Source organism: Drosophila eugracilis, unplaced genomic scaffold, assembly GCF_018153835.1.
Source record: "Drosophila eugracilis isolate 14026-0451.02 unplaced genomic scaffold, ASM1815383v1 contig_1828, whole genome shotgun sequence".
NCBI lineage: Eukaryota > Metazoa > Arthropoda > Insecta > Diptera > Drosophilidae > Drosophila > Drosophila eugracilis.
Genome location: NW_024572675.1, coordinates 662,177 through 677,617, shown reverse-complemented (window position 1 = coordinate 677,617; position 15,441 = coordinate 662,177). Strand labels below are relative to the sequence as shown.

General features: G+C 43.1%; 2 protein-coding genes across 2 annotated transcripts; one reads left to right on the top strand and one right to left on the bottom strand.

Moving 5' to 3' along the window:
* Positions 1–1,088: 1,088 nt before the first annotated feature.
* On the top strand, positions 1,089–1,698 carry LOC108102482 (protein TsetseEP). The gene is made up of 2 exons (XM_017207495.2): positions 1,089–1,122; positions 1,187–1,698. The coding sequence occupies exons 1-2, from the start codon at positions 1,089–1,091 to the stop codon at positions 1,516–1,518; spliced, it is 366 nt and encodes a 121-aa protein (XP_017062984.1). The 3' UTR covers positions 1,519–1,698.
* Positions 1,699–7,593: 5,895 nt separating this feature from the next.
* Positions 7,594–7,924, bottom strand: LOC108102468 (accessory gland-specific peptide 26Ab). Its single transcript, XM_017207477.2, has 2 exons — positions 7,894–7,924; positions 7,594–7,835 (listed from the first exon to the last, which is right to left on the bottom strand). Exons 1-2 carry the CDS (start codon positions 7,922–7,924, stop codon positions 7,594–7,596), a joined length of 273 nt encoding a protein of 90 aa, XP_017062966.1.
* Positions 7,925–15,441: the final 7,517 nt, after the last annotated feature.

The following is a 15,441-nucleotide window of genomic DNA, read 5'->3' as shown; positions in this document are numbered from 1 at the left end:
TAGTTAATATTCCTAACATACTTCTGCCAAATCTTTCAAGCTTTCTTGTTTATTACATTAAGCCCAAATGGCGCACAAGTACATGGCTCTGAGGGGAAAAATAACATCAATTATCCATGGAATCAGAAGACAACACACAGAACACCATATAAAATATCCGGAGATATATGAGGAAATACGAAATAAAATTTTATCCCCGGGTTGAAATGCAAACAACATGCTTAGAATTATTTGTTAAGTGTGGTTTAGGCTCGCAGTTTACCCCCCAAAAGAAAGGTGACCTGATTCGCATGCCGCATGGGAGAACTCAAAACCGTATTCTATGTAGACTCGATAAATAAAATATATATAGCATATATAGGAACTTTGGAATCATAAAATATCGCTGGATATTCTCCATATTTGATTAGAATGTTAAGAAATACTAATTTTGAGGTTAAAGTGACATTGAAATCTGGGCAACTATCACGGAACAAGGTGCTAAAACCTTGTAACCTTAACAATTAGAAATGTTTTAAACTGACGGTTTGTTCCTTGTCTTCTAATCACCCTAATATATTAATAAATTACTCAAAAATATTCAGATCTTCAAAATGTTTATTACAACGATCATTATTGAGAACAGAATCTTATATAAACTTCTAAGCATCATGGACCTACAGTTCTTCGCTGGCTGTGAGCCTTGAAGTGGGCCTTTGCGGATGGTGAAACAACAACCACTTTCTATCCTGAAAGTTCCTGATATCTCATTGTTCCTGAACCAGATTTAGAATAGGTATATATATTATATATATATACGATTCTCTTCAACGAATACAGTACACTCTTTGACACTACGGGTACCAACACTCCCTTAAGATTGGTAGGTGTGAAACTTACAATTTGATCTGAGTCATAAATGTAACTTGTTCGAGTCTTTAATTGATTAATTTCCACCAAGAAAATGCAAGGTAAACCAGAAAGCTTGCCATATCGATGGGCATGACCATCACTGAATATAATCGATTCTAGGGCTGTTCAATGGCAAACTGGAACCGTCCTATATAAGCCGGCCCGAGCCCAGGAGTTCCCAGGTCAGTCCGAGGAAAATGAAATTCTTGACGGTATTCGCTTTCGCCTGTGGTAAGTGGTTTTCCTTATCGACCGACGTTTGATAAACTAAAAGTAGCCGCTGTGATTCTGTTAGTGGCGACGTTTGTTGTGCTTCACAGCGCCTACGGCTCTCCACTGCCCGAGCCAGTTCCTGCTCCTAGTCCAGTGGCTGACCCTAACCCGAAGGCGGAGCCCGTGGCCGATCCTGAACCCGTAGCCGACCCGGCTGCAAATCCCAATCCGGCTGCTGAAGCAAATCCGAATCCTTTGCCAGCAGCCTCACCGCTGGAATCAAAGGGACCTCAGGCCGCCGGAGGTGATGCCAACTTCGTGGCCCTTTCCGCTAACGCGGAACCCTTGGTTCCGGTCCCAGGAGCTGAACCCCAAAAACTGGACGAAGTTCAAGCCGACCCCCTGGCGGGTTAGGCGGAGGATGTCCCATCCTCAAGGAGCAGCAGCAGCAGCAGCAGCTTAACCTTACCGGGGCCTGCGCACCCACACACAAGGGAGACACACACACATATATGTTAATCTCCGGTACTTAGTATATGTATGCATTTATCTATTCCAAGTTCTTGCATGGGCATTAATAAAATTGCAAAGAAATGGTCCCTGAATTTGTATTTAACAAGTAGGGGATGTATAACCAACTTAACTTAATATCAATAAAGAGAGGATTAGGGGAAGTAAGTGGGGAGCAAAACAAGAGGAAAAGTGAAGATTGATCTCGGATTTATCTAAATTACTTGAATCAACATTTTCGGCGATATAAGTTCTGTGTTTGGGGAAGTAGCGTCGAACCATTTGCTACTCAATTCCATTTCCCATATCAACTTCCGCCAAGAGTCTTCTGGGCCACGGGAGTCACATGACATCAACACCGGCCAGGGAGAGACAAACTGACCAGAAGACCAGCCGACCAGCCAACCAGATCCGGCCGACAAGATTTGCGTTGGAAAAAATGCGACGAAACTGGGAGAAAAAACCACTTACGGAGAGGAAGCGACAGCACCAACAAGTTTTATCAATGAAGTCAATGAAAGAGACCCTGGCCTGGGTGCGAGCCGACAGTGGACAGCACAAAACCACACGACAGCCCCATTGATCGGGCCATCGGCGGTTAATCCATTTGTAGGGCATCATTACCGAGTTCATTCATCGCGTATAGTATGTAAATAGGTTTATTCGAATCTTTCTTTGCCTCTTCCGCCGATCGTTAAATTCACCCTGTTTGCGTTCGTTCTCAGCCGTTAAGCATTGGACAATCTTGAGATATCAATTTACATGTTAACACATCTCAGCCTTTTGAATGGGCCCATGCGATGGCCGACAAATGGTCTCAGCCAGCTTTGAATGCGCCCCACGAGTATTAAGAGTCAATGATAGTTTCGTTAGATGTGAGGCTTATGTAGAATCGCAGAGGTAGTTTGAAACACCTTTCGAATGGCATAGATTTCCAATTTTGACTTCGCTCTTAACTGATTTCAACCCATCTGATACTTAGGCACGCGAAAATGAAGGCTTAACTTTTATTTACACAACTCTATTCCTCTTGTTAATATGGAAATATGGAAATGTCGCTCTGCATGTTCCTTTAGCGATAGCTTTTCAACTGCCGTTTCTGGCTATCTGCATGCAAAAGGCATCCCTCAGCTGAAGGCCTTCCACGCAGCCACAACTCAACATACCTTATGATGCCATTACGAAGAAACTTTATGGCAGTGGCTAACCCTAAATGGTCGGTCCTAGAACGGGGTATGGGATGCCTTTGTGCATATGGTACCACTTTTGATTTCGCTTAGCGAAGAGCATTAAAGACAGCCCAACAACGACTGCAAACGGTGCAAACGCGAAAATCAATATTAGCCAATGAGTGCCCTTAGTACATGCCCATACCTATGGTTTTCAAGACCTCCATCGCCCTCAACAAGAATATACTCACTCTTACTAAAAGTCGGCTTTTGTCAGTGACCGTGCAAATAATTGGATATACGTAATCTTGTTACGTGATTCGTTATTGATCAAGGTGGAAATCGATCTTACGGACTTGATCTTTCTTCAAAGTACTGTTGTCGGAGGCTAAAGAGTTATATTATATTTGTGTTCTTAAATCGTCTGCTGGGTCTGGGGCTTCATTTTTGTTTTTCATAAAAATAATGTTTCAGAATCCAAATATGTGCCAGGCACAACTTCAAAAGCGGCTCAATTAAAGCCAATACGAGCCCCACAAATTGCATTTCCAGAAGCAGAAAAGCGAAACAATGGACAGAAAGGGCGAAGGGAAGGGGTGGAATGAACGGCGGCTGGTTACACATTAATTTATAATTATTTGGGCTTCCAGCAAAGGGTTAATCAGAACAAGTGCCACTTGGTTGAAAGCCCAGACATAAAAATTGAGGAAACAAGTTCATCGAAGGGTGTACACCCTACGAGTAATCATCCCAGATGGATACCCTAAAGTATGTCATTGGAATAAGTACTTACTTTTGTGTTTTTGTTGTATGTTGAGGTAACAACACAAAATTGACACACATATTTCGGTTTTCCTCTTCCAAAAGGTGGAGTACCCCTTTCAGGCAGTGTATGGCCGCATGTGATCGACTCATGTGGTGCGGATCTGAGAAACAGCAACAGAAGCCCAAATTAATTTTGTGGTCCGCTGACTTTGTTGATTATTATTTTCGGGTGGAACAAAATTTGAAATCTATTTCCCTACTGTGCGGGTGCCCCAAACGAGGGCGAGCCCCCTCTTGGCAAGAGAATTGCATAAACGGACTCGGCAATTACAGATATCGACACTTATGTACACACGCCTGCCGACAGTCGCCCGCCTCATTAGAGCTAATCAAAATGAATGCTCTAATCAAAGTGGTTTGATTGCAAATCATTTTCACTCACACTTTCAGCTTTTCACTTTCAATCGGGGGAATCGGGGAACGCCATGCCGAAGGAAAATGCGAGACAACGAGGCAAGAAGATGGATTTGAAGAAATTAGCAAAACGTGAATCAAAAACCGCACAGCCACAGAAAACCTGGCCTGCAGAAGACAGGCGTGGGAGCTGAGTTAGAGAGTCGGAAAATTGGCCACGAATTGAGCAGTCTCCCAATTTCCCCGCGCAGATTAAAATATTCCAAGCTTTGGACTCTGCCAGAGCTCAGAAATCCTGAGTCAGAAATCACGTCCTGTCGCGGCTTCACGGGCGTGTGCTTTTTGTGATTTGCTTGTTTGATTGTTTAAACAATTGAAGTTTGCTCGGGCCAACTCCAGTAGAAGGCTACGCACAATAGGCCAGCTAGAGCCAGGCAATTAACTGATTAGCCCCCAATTTGGCCATTTGTGGGGACAAGTGCGCTAATTCGGCCAAAGGAAAGCAGGAGGGAGGTTAATTAAATGGATAGGAATCTTTCTGAACACTTCAATTGAAAGGGAACTCTGAAAAAGAAAAACATCTAATGAAAAAAACTGTCGATACTCCTTATGTACTTTTTATATGGATGGAAAAAAGGGTGTTGAGAATCTCTTCTAGCAAATAACTCGGTTGACTCATCCTCTTTAATCGTGTCAATTTTCAATTTGTTGATGTATCACAGTCGATGATTTCCCTTATTTATTTTCACTGCAGGAAACACGAAGCACTGACGGGCAGACTTAACACCAGCTGCAATAACAAACAAATCAAATTTATTATTTTATTATTAACTAAATATTTATTTGAGCTTTCGATTCTGTTTTTCAGTTCTTATGATAAATTGGCGAATTGCAAATTCCCCCAATAAAGTTTGCAAAAAACAAAATTCGGAGACAATTCACCGACAAATTGTTGAAATTAAAGTTTTTGTTCATTTGCATATCGAATAGTTGGTATCCACATTAGTATTCCAGTCGGTAAAGTTGACATTTAATGCTTTAACTGGTCCTGCTTCCTAGAAGGAAATACTTACTACTATTATTTATTTACACAACTGTGCTTATCTCCCGCTGAATGTCAACTCATGTGGCTGTCCTGCCGCAGGAAACGGATACCCATCTGCAAGTGACGCAAAAAGAAGCCGTTGTGCAGGCCCTCTCATGTTGTTTATGATTCGAAGCACTTATTTGCAATTGGATCATAATAATTGTCCGCGGACTCCGTGTCGGTGCCATAAATCGAATCTTATCTTATCTTAATAGGTTGAGCATCCAGCTGTGCACATAAACACATTGTGTTTGTTCGTGTTGCTAACAACTTGAAGTTCACTCAGATAAGTAACATAAAACTTCCTTTCTTTGGGCAAATCAATGTTCTGATACACCTGGAAGTGCCTCATTCTAATTAAGACCCTTTCTCAACTGGCTGTTGTTACACGCAGGGGCTAAGCATTGCTTCTTTTTATGATCCTTCTCTATGGATTGCATTATAAATTAACTTATCTAAGCACTAAGAAGTATACGAAATATAGAAGTTCTAGGATCTGCATCGACGAATTGTACTCTGCATACGCAGACCCTTCTCTTCTTGAGAATAGAGCAATATATAGCTGATATATTAGCTTTTGCTTGCCAAACCCAGGGGGTTCCTCTCTTAGTGCTGGTCTAACAGGAAAACTAGCCGAGAGGCAGATGAAAAAGTTCCCAGCTTGAGATAAACAGCATCGAATAGACAATGAGTGGAAACGTATTTTCGTGTAGGCAACTCCTGGGTTCATTCATGGGCCTGGATTCACTTCAAGCGACACAAAGACACCGCAGGATGTCTCCACTGAATGGGAATCGATGTTTCGGTTGTATTTCGTTTCCGTTTCCTGTCCTGAGTCGCATCGAATGCGATTTAATTTCCATTGTCCTTTGCCAATCGATACAAAAGTCATTTGAAAAGCAACGACCCAGAGTGAGAGCCGGCTAAGTAGTACGCACTTGGCAGTGAAGTGCCCAGACTGCAGCCTTGGCCAGGTGTTCACTTGACTCGCCACTCAGGTAGAAATCAGAGAGTGTTGGCCACTGCGGCGGACAGGGTTAAATTTAAATTAATTACTCATCTATGAGTTGGGTTATCTCTCTCTTAGTTCGGATGCGGTACTAAATAAGAGCTAGGGATTGCCAAGCCCAATCCAAAATTATTAGGTGTTGCTCGATATTTTGGATTCTTCTACCCTGAAGTTATGTTTTTCACAATCACATTGAAGGAGTAGTAGAGAGCTTACTCTCTGCCAAACTCAGAAGTTTATAACTCAGTCCGTCTTCGCTGAAGCTGTCATCAACATGACAAAGCGGCTTTGCCTCTCGGACGAATATTTTGTTGGCCGGATTCGGTCTTATGGCCAGTAATATAAATGATATGAGAAATGAGTTGGTATGCGAGCACATATATCTTTTGTTTTTATGTTCATAATGGACTGTCATGTGCCTTAAATACAAATATCATTCTTACATCTAAGCATGTGTTTATATGAAATTCATTTTTGTACACTTTCGTGTTTGATTACGTGACACATTTACTGAGTGCTGCTCGTAAAAAGAAGACGGAGTTAGACAGGGGGCTTCGGTGCTTGTTGGCTGATGAACTCTTGTCAGGAGTAACTAAATGAGTTGCATCTGTAAAATGAGACAGGAAGTTAGCTTCAACGAGCCAAAGGTAATATTTTAGTTAAGACCGCGTTAACATCGGCACAATCTTTTACCTTTATATAGTATAGTCTTCCTATCGATATCAACGATAGACTTATCCTAACCTCTGACAGGACTTACAGACCATCAACGTGGTCTAAGGAACACTTTGCCCGATACAGCATCCACCAATTCGGGGACCAGACTATAGGGCCATCCGACCCACTTAGTTTCCAATGGTCGGCAATAAAATAAATCATAAATTTCAGACAAGTAGGGCCTCAAGCTGTGAGGAAAGCGGGGAAAGGGGTCGATCCTCAAACTGAAATTATGCATAAATCTGTCACCCGAAACGCTCTCAAGCAGAGAAAGGGCGTTTTAGTAGCCCTACACTGAATACCTGTTAGGGCGAACCATTCTTATCAAGAAAATTAGGGCAGACGGGCAAGATCGCCGAGAGACCACAGGTCGCTAGGGGCAGGTAAATGACTGTGGAAAGGTGAGCCTCATCAAACGGTAAAACTATGTTAAAGAGGCGCCATAGTAACGCTTAATACTGATCCCATTACAAATAAGGTATGTCCAGACGATTGTTTACGACTTTCAATTTGGGTATTTTATTTACCGACCCTCTCTCTGCTCTTCTGCCAACTGTCGTTTTTACTTTCTCTTCTGAAAAGTGAGTGAAGTTTTGGAAGTAAGTTTTCACCTTTATAAAATTGTAATTTTATTTTAAGGTATTTCCTTAATCTATTAGGAAATCAAACATAAGCGACATGATTACCCTTTTGATGCCTTTCTCATTGAAAAATATTAGCTTAAAGGCGTTTATGCTTAATATCTCCTCTCAAGCTTTGGTTGATGGAGGATAGGCACTGCTTACCAAGGAAAAATCTAGAAAAAAGGATCTCTATTTCTAGATCACTACCAACTGCTGGCGAGCTTGTTTCAGTTCTGCCGGACTCATAAGATCCGAGTCGAAGGCAGCCTGTCGGGTGTGCACCAATTGCCCGGTCGAGTCGTTTACGTTGTCCTGAACACTGATGTCGTAGACAGTTCTCAAAAGGCCGCCCATCGTTCTCTGTGACCTTGATCGGGAGTTAGACTGTATGCTTATCAATGGAGCAGCTTCGGAGCAGTGCCAAGGACAAATGAAAGCTGCGTGGCGAAGAATATAAGGAGGCTCTGGAAATCGGGAACATTCCTCGAAACTTACAGAAAATTATGAGCAGCACTAAGTAGTTCATTGTAGAACGTTATTCCTTGTAGTGTAGAGACTTCGAGTATCCCAGACAACTAAGGCTAGCGTTGTGAATCTAATTTATACCGACTAACGAGATCATACACGGTGGGTCGTGTCATGACTCAAGAGTATACTACGACGTAGATTATCGCTAGGTAATTGTAAAAAACAGACCAGGTGGACTTAAGACTGTCTTAAAACCTACTCCGGATATTTGCTTGGATTGCTCGGTCATCTTCGGTCAGCTTTCTTATAAGTTCTATGAACCTTTTTGCTTGCTTGGCACCCGTAACAGCAAGCCGGAGCCCAACCTTTCCACTGAGTTCATCTTGGCACAACTTCGTAGGTCTCGCTTATCTTCCAGCTGCACATGCGATTCCAGAAGCTTGAGACTTACTCCTTTCATCTCTGTCCCTACCTTCTTTAGTAATATAATAATAAAACTACTCCATCTCGAAGGATCTGCTGTATTTAGGTATTGAAGGCACAAGCCCCTTGCTTATATAGACGGTTTCCCGGTTACATAAGGTCTTCGTAAAGTAAACTCTTATCTGCAAGACCAATAGGTCCCACTTAGAGAAATCCCCTCTTCTTATGGCAGCCGTAGGAGTTTTATTTATTTCTAAGAGTCAACCATAATCTGCAACACCGATTCTTAAGATCTTTTCGCCGATTGCACTTTGCGTACTTTGGCTTTAAGAAGCAGTAAGCCTTTTAACATCCGACCTTCGGACTTACAGACCACCATGAACCTTATGGCATTGATCAATACCATTCGAGGATGGGACAATCTGAATTCGAAGGATGTTCATATGTTACCTGACTCTTTATTTAAGTTATAAGTTAAGTTTAGTTATAGTAGTAATACTCAGATAATCTTGAAGTGATTTCCCAACCAAAATGAACATAAAAATGCAAGCATAGAAAGGCACGTCATTGTCTTTGACCCAAAGTGAAACTGCAATTCAAATTTTCCAACAGCAAAGAGCGCGTAGAATGAGAAGCAATCATACTTAAATTTCGCCCACATTCCGAGTATGTAAATTAAAGTCAAACTGAAAGCGAAATTGGACGTGGGATTCGTGAAACTGAGGCATGGCCAACTCGTGGGCGGACGGTCACTCCGTGGACCGCCTCCCCATCTGGGTAGGTGTCCACTGCTAATTGTTGGAATCATAGCGATATGAGCAAGTGGCTCGCTTTTGCGTGGTTGGAGCTCGCAGCATACTGCCCATATTGGCGCGGCTCCTCAGATGGGCAAAGTCGCTGCCGCCTTGTAATCCAAGCCAACTTTGGTCTTATATTGACAGCCCATTGAAATGAACCCTAGAAGGAAATCGGAACAAAATATTTTACCTAAATGCGCATTTAAAATTCAATTAAGAGGCCAAATGGTAAATCTATTTTGACGAACCCCACACATTAGTGGTCTCTGTATATGGAAGGCCCGAAGCATCTGTTATAATTTGCTGAAATCAGAAAACTATATCCTTAGAACGAAAAAACCTATTAGGGCCAGGCTATGACTGCTAACTCTCGATTAATAAAAAATATCATTTTTATAATATTTGATTTTGTAGTACCCGTTACTCGTAAAGTAAAAGGGTATAATGCCCTCTCTTAAGAGAATGAGGAATATTGTTCAACCCTATAAAGTGGAGATTTTCTTAATCAGAATAGAACGCATGTATGATTGATGGTGCCTCTAGAATTATAAAAGGTAGTGAGTTGGGTTGAAGGAGGCAAAGATGTCGCCTCCCTCGGCTTTTATGTGTGTTTTTTTCTCTCAATTGGGTGGCTTAAAAGCCTTAGTATATGTAAGTTACCTGAACTCCATATTCAGTTGATATAGTTGTTGTATATATTCTTGAACAGGATCAATAGTCTACTGAAACAAATATATTTCTTTATTTCCTATCTCTCAATAATCAAATAACTTTTAAAGTAGACAGGTTTCCATAGCTTAATATCGCTTTCCCATAAGTTGGATGGTGATGTATGAGCCCTAGCTATTCCCAGCACGCCATTCCCGCACAGAGATGATGACTTACTTCTTTCTAATTTTGATTGCCGTATTATAGTCACAATGGCTCCGTCTGCGAGACCCATTTGGAGCTGCTTTTCACTGAAGGTTTCGGTTTCAATTTCCCATACATATGTTTGGCTATGATTTTCAGCGCTTTTCAGCTCGAGTTCGGCCCGAGCACACGCTTTCATTTGCGTTCGGAAAACGACCTACTTCCGGATTAGCATGCCTGGGCCACTTTTACTGTTGTCGGCCTGGAAAAGGGCGGCGGAGAGGTCCACTGGTGGGCAGCGACCAGGGACAGAGGCTAATGATGTCGTCGCTGCGCGTCCACTTGATAATAAACATCCGCCGCGATCCGCAGCGAATAATTATGTTGCATGTTTGCTGCATTCAATTGTAATTTATTTTCCTGCCCATAGAATGGACGGAGCGAAGAACGGAAACAAATATTTTCCGGTGGAAGCTGGCCCTGCCGAAGGGGAAGTCCCTTTCCTATGCCTTCCTATGTTCTCCGACTACCGCTGAAGCACTAATTGACTGTTCGTAAAGTCTAATATGCCCGCGGACTCGTCGATCGGCCATATCCTACCCGTCTTAACCTTTGGAAGCATCTCAATCCCCCACCTAAAATTGTTAATACTATTGAAGGGTTACTGTTTCTTAAGTAAGCTAGATAAAAGCGATCAATTACATTATGAAATCCTAAGTCTAAAAGAAAGCTAGTATAACATACTAGTGAGTAATTAGCTCATAGGTTCAGGCAGTTCTTAGATTCGTCAATTCAAAGTAAGCGCACAGGGTTAAGGAATCCAGCAGCTGTTTCGGCTTCCTATGACATCGACTTGGTGTGAGCTGCAGTTCCTCCTCGGAGGCTACATTTGTCGGCTTTTGCCTAAAGGCAAAAATACCAAACGAAGCCAATTGCAATCCGAGCGGATCGATCAGGGAACCAAACAATCAATGAACTGGGGAAGCCAGAGCGAATTGCTGGCTAATTTTACGCAGCGCACGCGAAAAATGCGAAGGCATTGAAGCGCAAGGAACGCGGTATACCGCGCCGACAAAATGAGGCTACTACTTCCCATCGGGAGAGGGATCGGGAGCAAAACCACCTGAGCCAAGGCACCAATTAGTTGCACCAGCGACCCACTCGCCAGCAGCTAACAGAAGCCGTCCGCAGCGGCAGGCAGCGGGTGACTCTTCTCACTCAAGCTGGCATAATTGGCCGCATCAGAAGCAGCCGGGTTAATTGGCTCCGGTTCGGGGGAATCCTCAACCCTCACCCCGGCGTGGCCTGAAATCAAAACGGAAATTGTTTATTAAACAAATCCACAGGCAGTTCTTTCGGCCAGCATCCACATTCATGGTGTGGATAATGGGCTTTTAATTGACTTCTGGCACTTTCGGCAACTGCGTGCCAAGTTCTATTATAGGTCGGAATCGGAAACACAAACATGACATAATGGCCAGGTGGCTCTGGGAGCCTAACAAGCCTCAGCCTCGAGTAAGCAATCGAGTCAACTAAGCCAGAGCCCCGAATTGGTGGGCCTCGATGGATACTTCAATGGCAGTGTCGTAAGAGGCGCTGGAAAGGCGGCGACAGTCTCACTTTGAAAGTGGATCATTTGCATTTGTCAATATGGTTGACACACTTTATGGTAATCTGTATCACAATTAAACAGCAATCCCCAAGTCAGCATTCCATTGTAATCGCAGTCGTTGCCGTTCACTTTCATCCACAAAAATTGCCGTACACTAAATCATTTTCGAGAAACAATCTCGTAGATGCCTCTGCAGGGATTTCGTTAATAACCAGGCCTCGGACATAACCTACTGCCTAGGTGTGTAAACCCAAGCCAGACGGCAGAGTTGCGCGTGGGGGACATCATCAGCGAATGAGATCGCTGAGTAGCTTCCCTTGTTCTCGCCTCCAGTTGTTGATCGGCAAACATTTCACAAATAGTGTTATGTGGACTTCAATGACCCAACCACCTTGTGATATCAAAATTGAATTAGCTGAAGGCAAGCGAAAATCGTTTAGCTGGCTATTCAGGCGAAAAACTTTCCTTTCAAATGCAGCACTAATTCGGCTAATCACCATCAGCAGCACCCACTATCATTACATCACCTGGCTCAGATCAAGCCGTGAAGCCAACTTCCGCCCGACACGCACTTGGAAACAATCGCGAGGAGGGAAAGTTATCCACACCACATTACCTCCTCAATGAGAGTGAGTCTGGGTAATTCCAAGCGCCGAAACAATGACACATAAATCGCTGAAAAAATCAAGCGTAACATCAACATTTTCACATCTCCCCAGATGACTGCACCCACTGCCGCACTCCTCGCAGCCCCCGGGGCGGACTGTGCAGCACTTGGTGGCATGTGGAAAGTTGCAAATTAGCCGGCGATAGAAAGCAAGGCATCAAGTCGCTCGAGTGGATTCAGTTACTCAGACTCGCTGGCACTGGTAATGTGAGAAAAAGCGACAATGTGCAGCGTTGACACAATTGCGACTGCATGAGGCAGGCGGTGCATCCCATACCCATGCCCATTTTCATTTCCATATCCATATCCATATCCATATCCATGAGATACTTGAGCAGTTGCCAACGATTGTCTAGCCCGGCAGTTGGATTGCCACAATGGCCCCCGATGATGCCCGCCATGAGAAGCACTCAAACTCCATTCGATACAGCTCCGAAATTCAATTCTTCTCGACTGGCATGCGCCTTCACTTACTTGGCCAACTTGCACGAGTTTATGGCACTGAGGTGGCAGATAAAGCCCTTAAGTTAGGATTCTGCAGAACCTAAAACGCTGAGCACTACACAATTTGAGTAGGAAAAGTGCCTTTTTAAAATCTTGTATATTCAAAACAACTCAATTTTTATGAACAGGCTTGTGGGCTTACATTGTGTGGGCTTTAATACCCCTTTAATCCCTTCATATAAAGTAGTTTGAAAACAGCTTGTATTTTCAAAATAAGAATTACATTAATAGTCGTTGGCACATGCACTCCCAATCATTTTAAGGCATTTAAACCTTTGAACCCCTTTTGACCCCCAACGGGTATTAGATCGCCACTAGAACTGATACCAGACTTGGTTTTAGTTTGAGCAGTCTTCATACTAAGCCCATTTGAACTGTAGCAGCTGTGCAGAGGTAGTTTAACTAGATCTAGATCAAATTATAATTATCTTCTTCACCACTTCTACTTCTCCTGGCAGCCCGAAATCCATCACACCCAATATTGATGTAGGCCATTGTCTTTCGAAGTAGCGCCATCAATTCGGTGCCATTTACGGCATGCAGACCCCGGCATATGGCATAAAAGTTGATGCACATAAAACCCATCTCTGGCCTTTATAGACCCAGTCGGAGGCGTCCGCCCGCGCTCTAGGTGGCGACATAGCTTCCGTTTTTTTCACTCGACTTACATAACGAACATCGTCTGGCGGATGACATATGTACGAGCGTATACTGGTATGTATATTAACGAAAAACATATGCATCTTCGGTTCTTGGAAGTCAAGACACCAAGACAACGTTTTGGTAATTAATGACCAGCTCGACAGGTTGGCGCGTGGCAGCTTTTTCTTTGCCGCCCACTCGTATGTTTTGCTAGCAACTTGAATGTAAATGCGTTGATTTCGTTTTTTACCGTTCGCCTTCAACTTTGGTGTATTTCAGCGTGGGTCCGCTGGTCTGGCCTGGAAAACGAGCGTTGGCTGGAAAACAACTTAAGGCCTGGACGGCCAAGCAGCATTACAATTCATTAACTAAACTGAGCTTAAGCCTTCGATTTCCATTCATAAAATCTTATTTTGAGTGCTGCTTTTATAATGCCAACTTTTTGGATGTACAATAAAATCGGTGCCTTTAAACTCTGTGTTTTGAAAGTATCGAAAAAGAAACTTAAAGAAATGCGAGCGATTACTTAATTTTACAGTGTCGCCATGATTTGCGAACCAATCGTAAATTATCTTTCAAGTCACTTCATTATTATTGTCGAAGAGACAATAATTCAAATTCTGTCCTCGACTTTTTTGGAGCAAAGCAAGCATTCCATGTCAGCTTCATCAATCATTGAAGAAAAACTGCGCACTACGCCGCGAACTCGACAACGTACCCTAGCATATTCCACATATGGACTCCAAATCGAAATAGATTATTGGCCGGATTTTTATTTTGCAACCGAAAAACAGCCCTGTGAGGGAACATGCCCGCTTTGAGTCAATAGGCCATGAAGTGCACTTAACCCACTGGCTAACAATAAAGCCAGCATTCGCTACTGGGCGCCCCGGCTGGCCAAACGAATCGGACGCCCCCCAAGCTCACTACTCCCTGTTGCGCTCTTTGTGCCGATTGAAAACTCAGCAAGTTTTCAAAACAATTTATGAGTGCCGGCGAGGAGTCACGAAGGGGGGAATCGGGGAATCGGGGAATCGGGTAATGGGCCAACTGATGAAGGGGGCCCTTCGTGGTCATATTGTGCCGGCCGGCAATTGTTATCGAGATCAAAAAGCGCTGATTAAAGCAAGTCGTGGGCTTTCCAGCGCCACATGCACTTTCGATTCTGGGCATTGTCGTCATCAAAGAGCAATGCTTCTGGGTTTTGGGTGATCTTCGGGGCTTTAATTCTTTACTTTCTTTCTTAACACAAATATTTAATAATTTGGACCATCATTTCTATTTATATTTATTTCTCATCGAAAGCGATATAAAAGGAAAAGGAGTAAATGCCCATTTGATGGAAAAATAAAGTTAGCAACCTTAGACCCTTGCATTGTAAAGATTTTCCAAAATAATCCAATAAATAAGCAAGAGCTTATTTTGACACTTATGCAGCTTGCAGGAGTTTCTGCCTTTATGTTTCTCTCTATATTGATAATTCAAAGTCAAAAGCGTATTCAAACTTCGCCCTACAACTCCGCTTTGCCATCATCCAAATTATGTTTCAATGTGGGTTAAGCGCTCCAGCAAACGCCAAGTCATCCGTGGCATCCGAGAGACCAACGCAGTTGCAGCTCCTCTCTTCCATATGGGGAGGCGTTCTAACAGCTCACTGGGATTGATGACTTCAATGCCCTACTATACTCATACGGATGCACCACTTTTTGGAGGTTTAATTTGATTTGTGGTTTCGTTTCGTTTTCGTTTTCGGTTTCTGTTTCAGCCATGGCTTGCCGTAGATTTGTGGTCATCCGCGATGTTCCTTCTTTAGGCGTGAATTGTCGAAATGCGTAAGGCATTGATATAGGGGTTAGTTAGCCGAGAAGTCAGGCATCCGAAATTAAATAATTATAGTGTCCGAAGAGCAGCTGACCCTAGGAATGCGCTTGTTCTGGAAGACAGTTACGCAGCGTTGGCAGATGAAATGAACTTCTCATAATAAGATATTAAGTTGGAAGAGGGTAGGAGAATAGGATAATCTCGACCTCATACTACTCGTAGTAGAACCACAGATTCTGAGTAGCCTTTAAGTCAGA

Excerpts from the sequence above, each read along its gene's own strand:
- LOC108102482 (XM_017207495.2), top strand. The coding sequence starts at position 1,089 with ATGAAATTCTTGACGGTATTCGCTTTCGCCTGTG. Across the intron at positions 1,123-1,186 it reads GGTATTCGCTTTCGCCTGTG|TGGCGACGTTTGTTGTGCTT; the intron begins GTAAGTGGTTTT and ends TGATTCTGTTAG.
- LOC108102468 (XM_017207477.2), bottom strand. The coding sequence starts at position 7,924 with ATGAACTACTTAGTGCTGCTCATAATTTTCT. Across the intron at positions 7,836-7,893 it reads AGTGCTGCTCATAATTTTCT|CTTTCATTTGTCCTTGGCAC; the intron begins GTAAGTTTCGAG and ends TTCGCCACGCAG.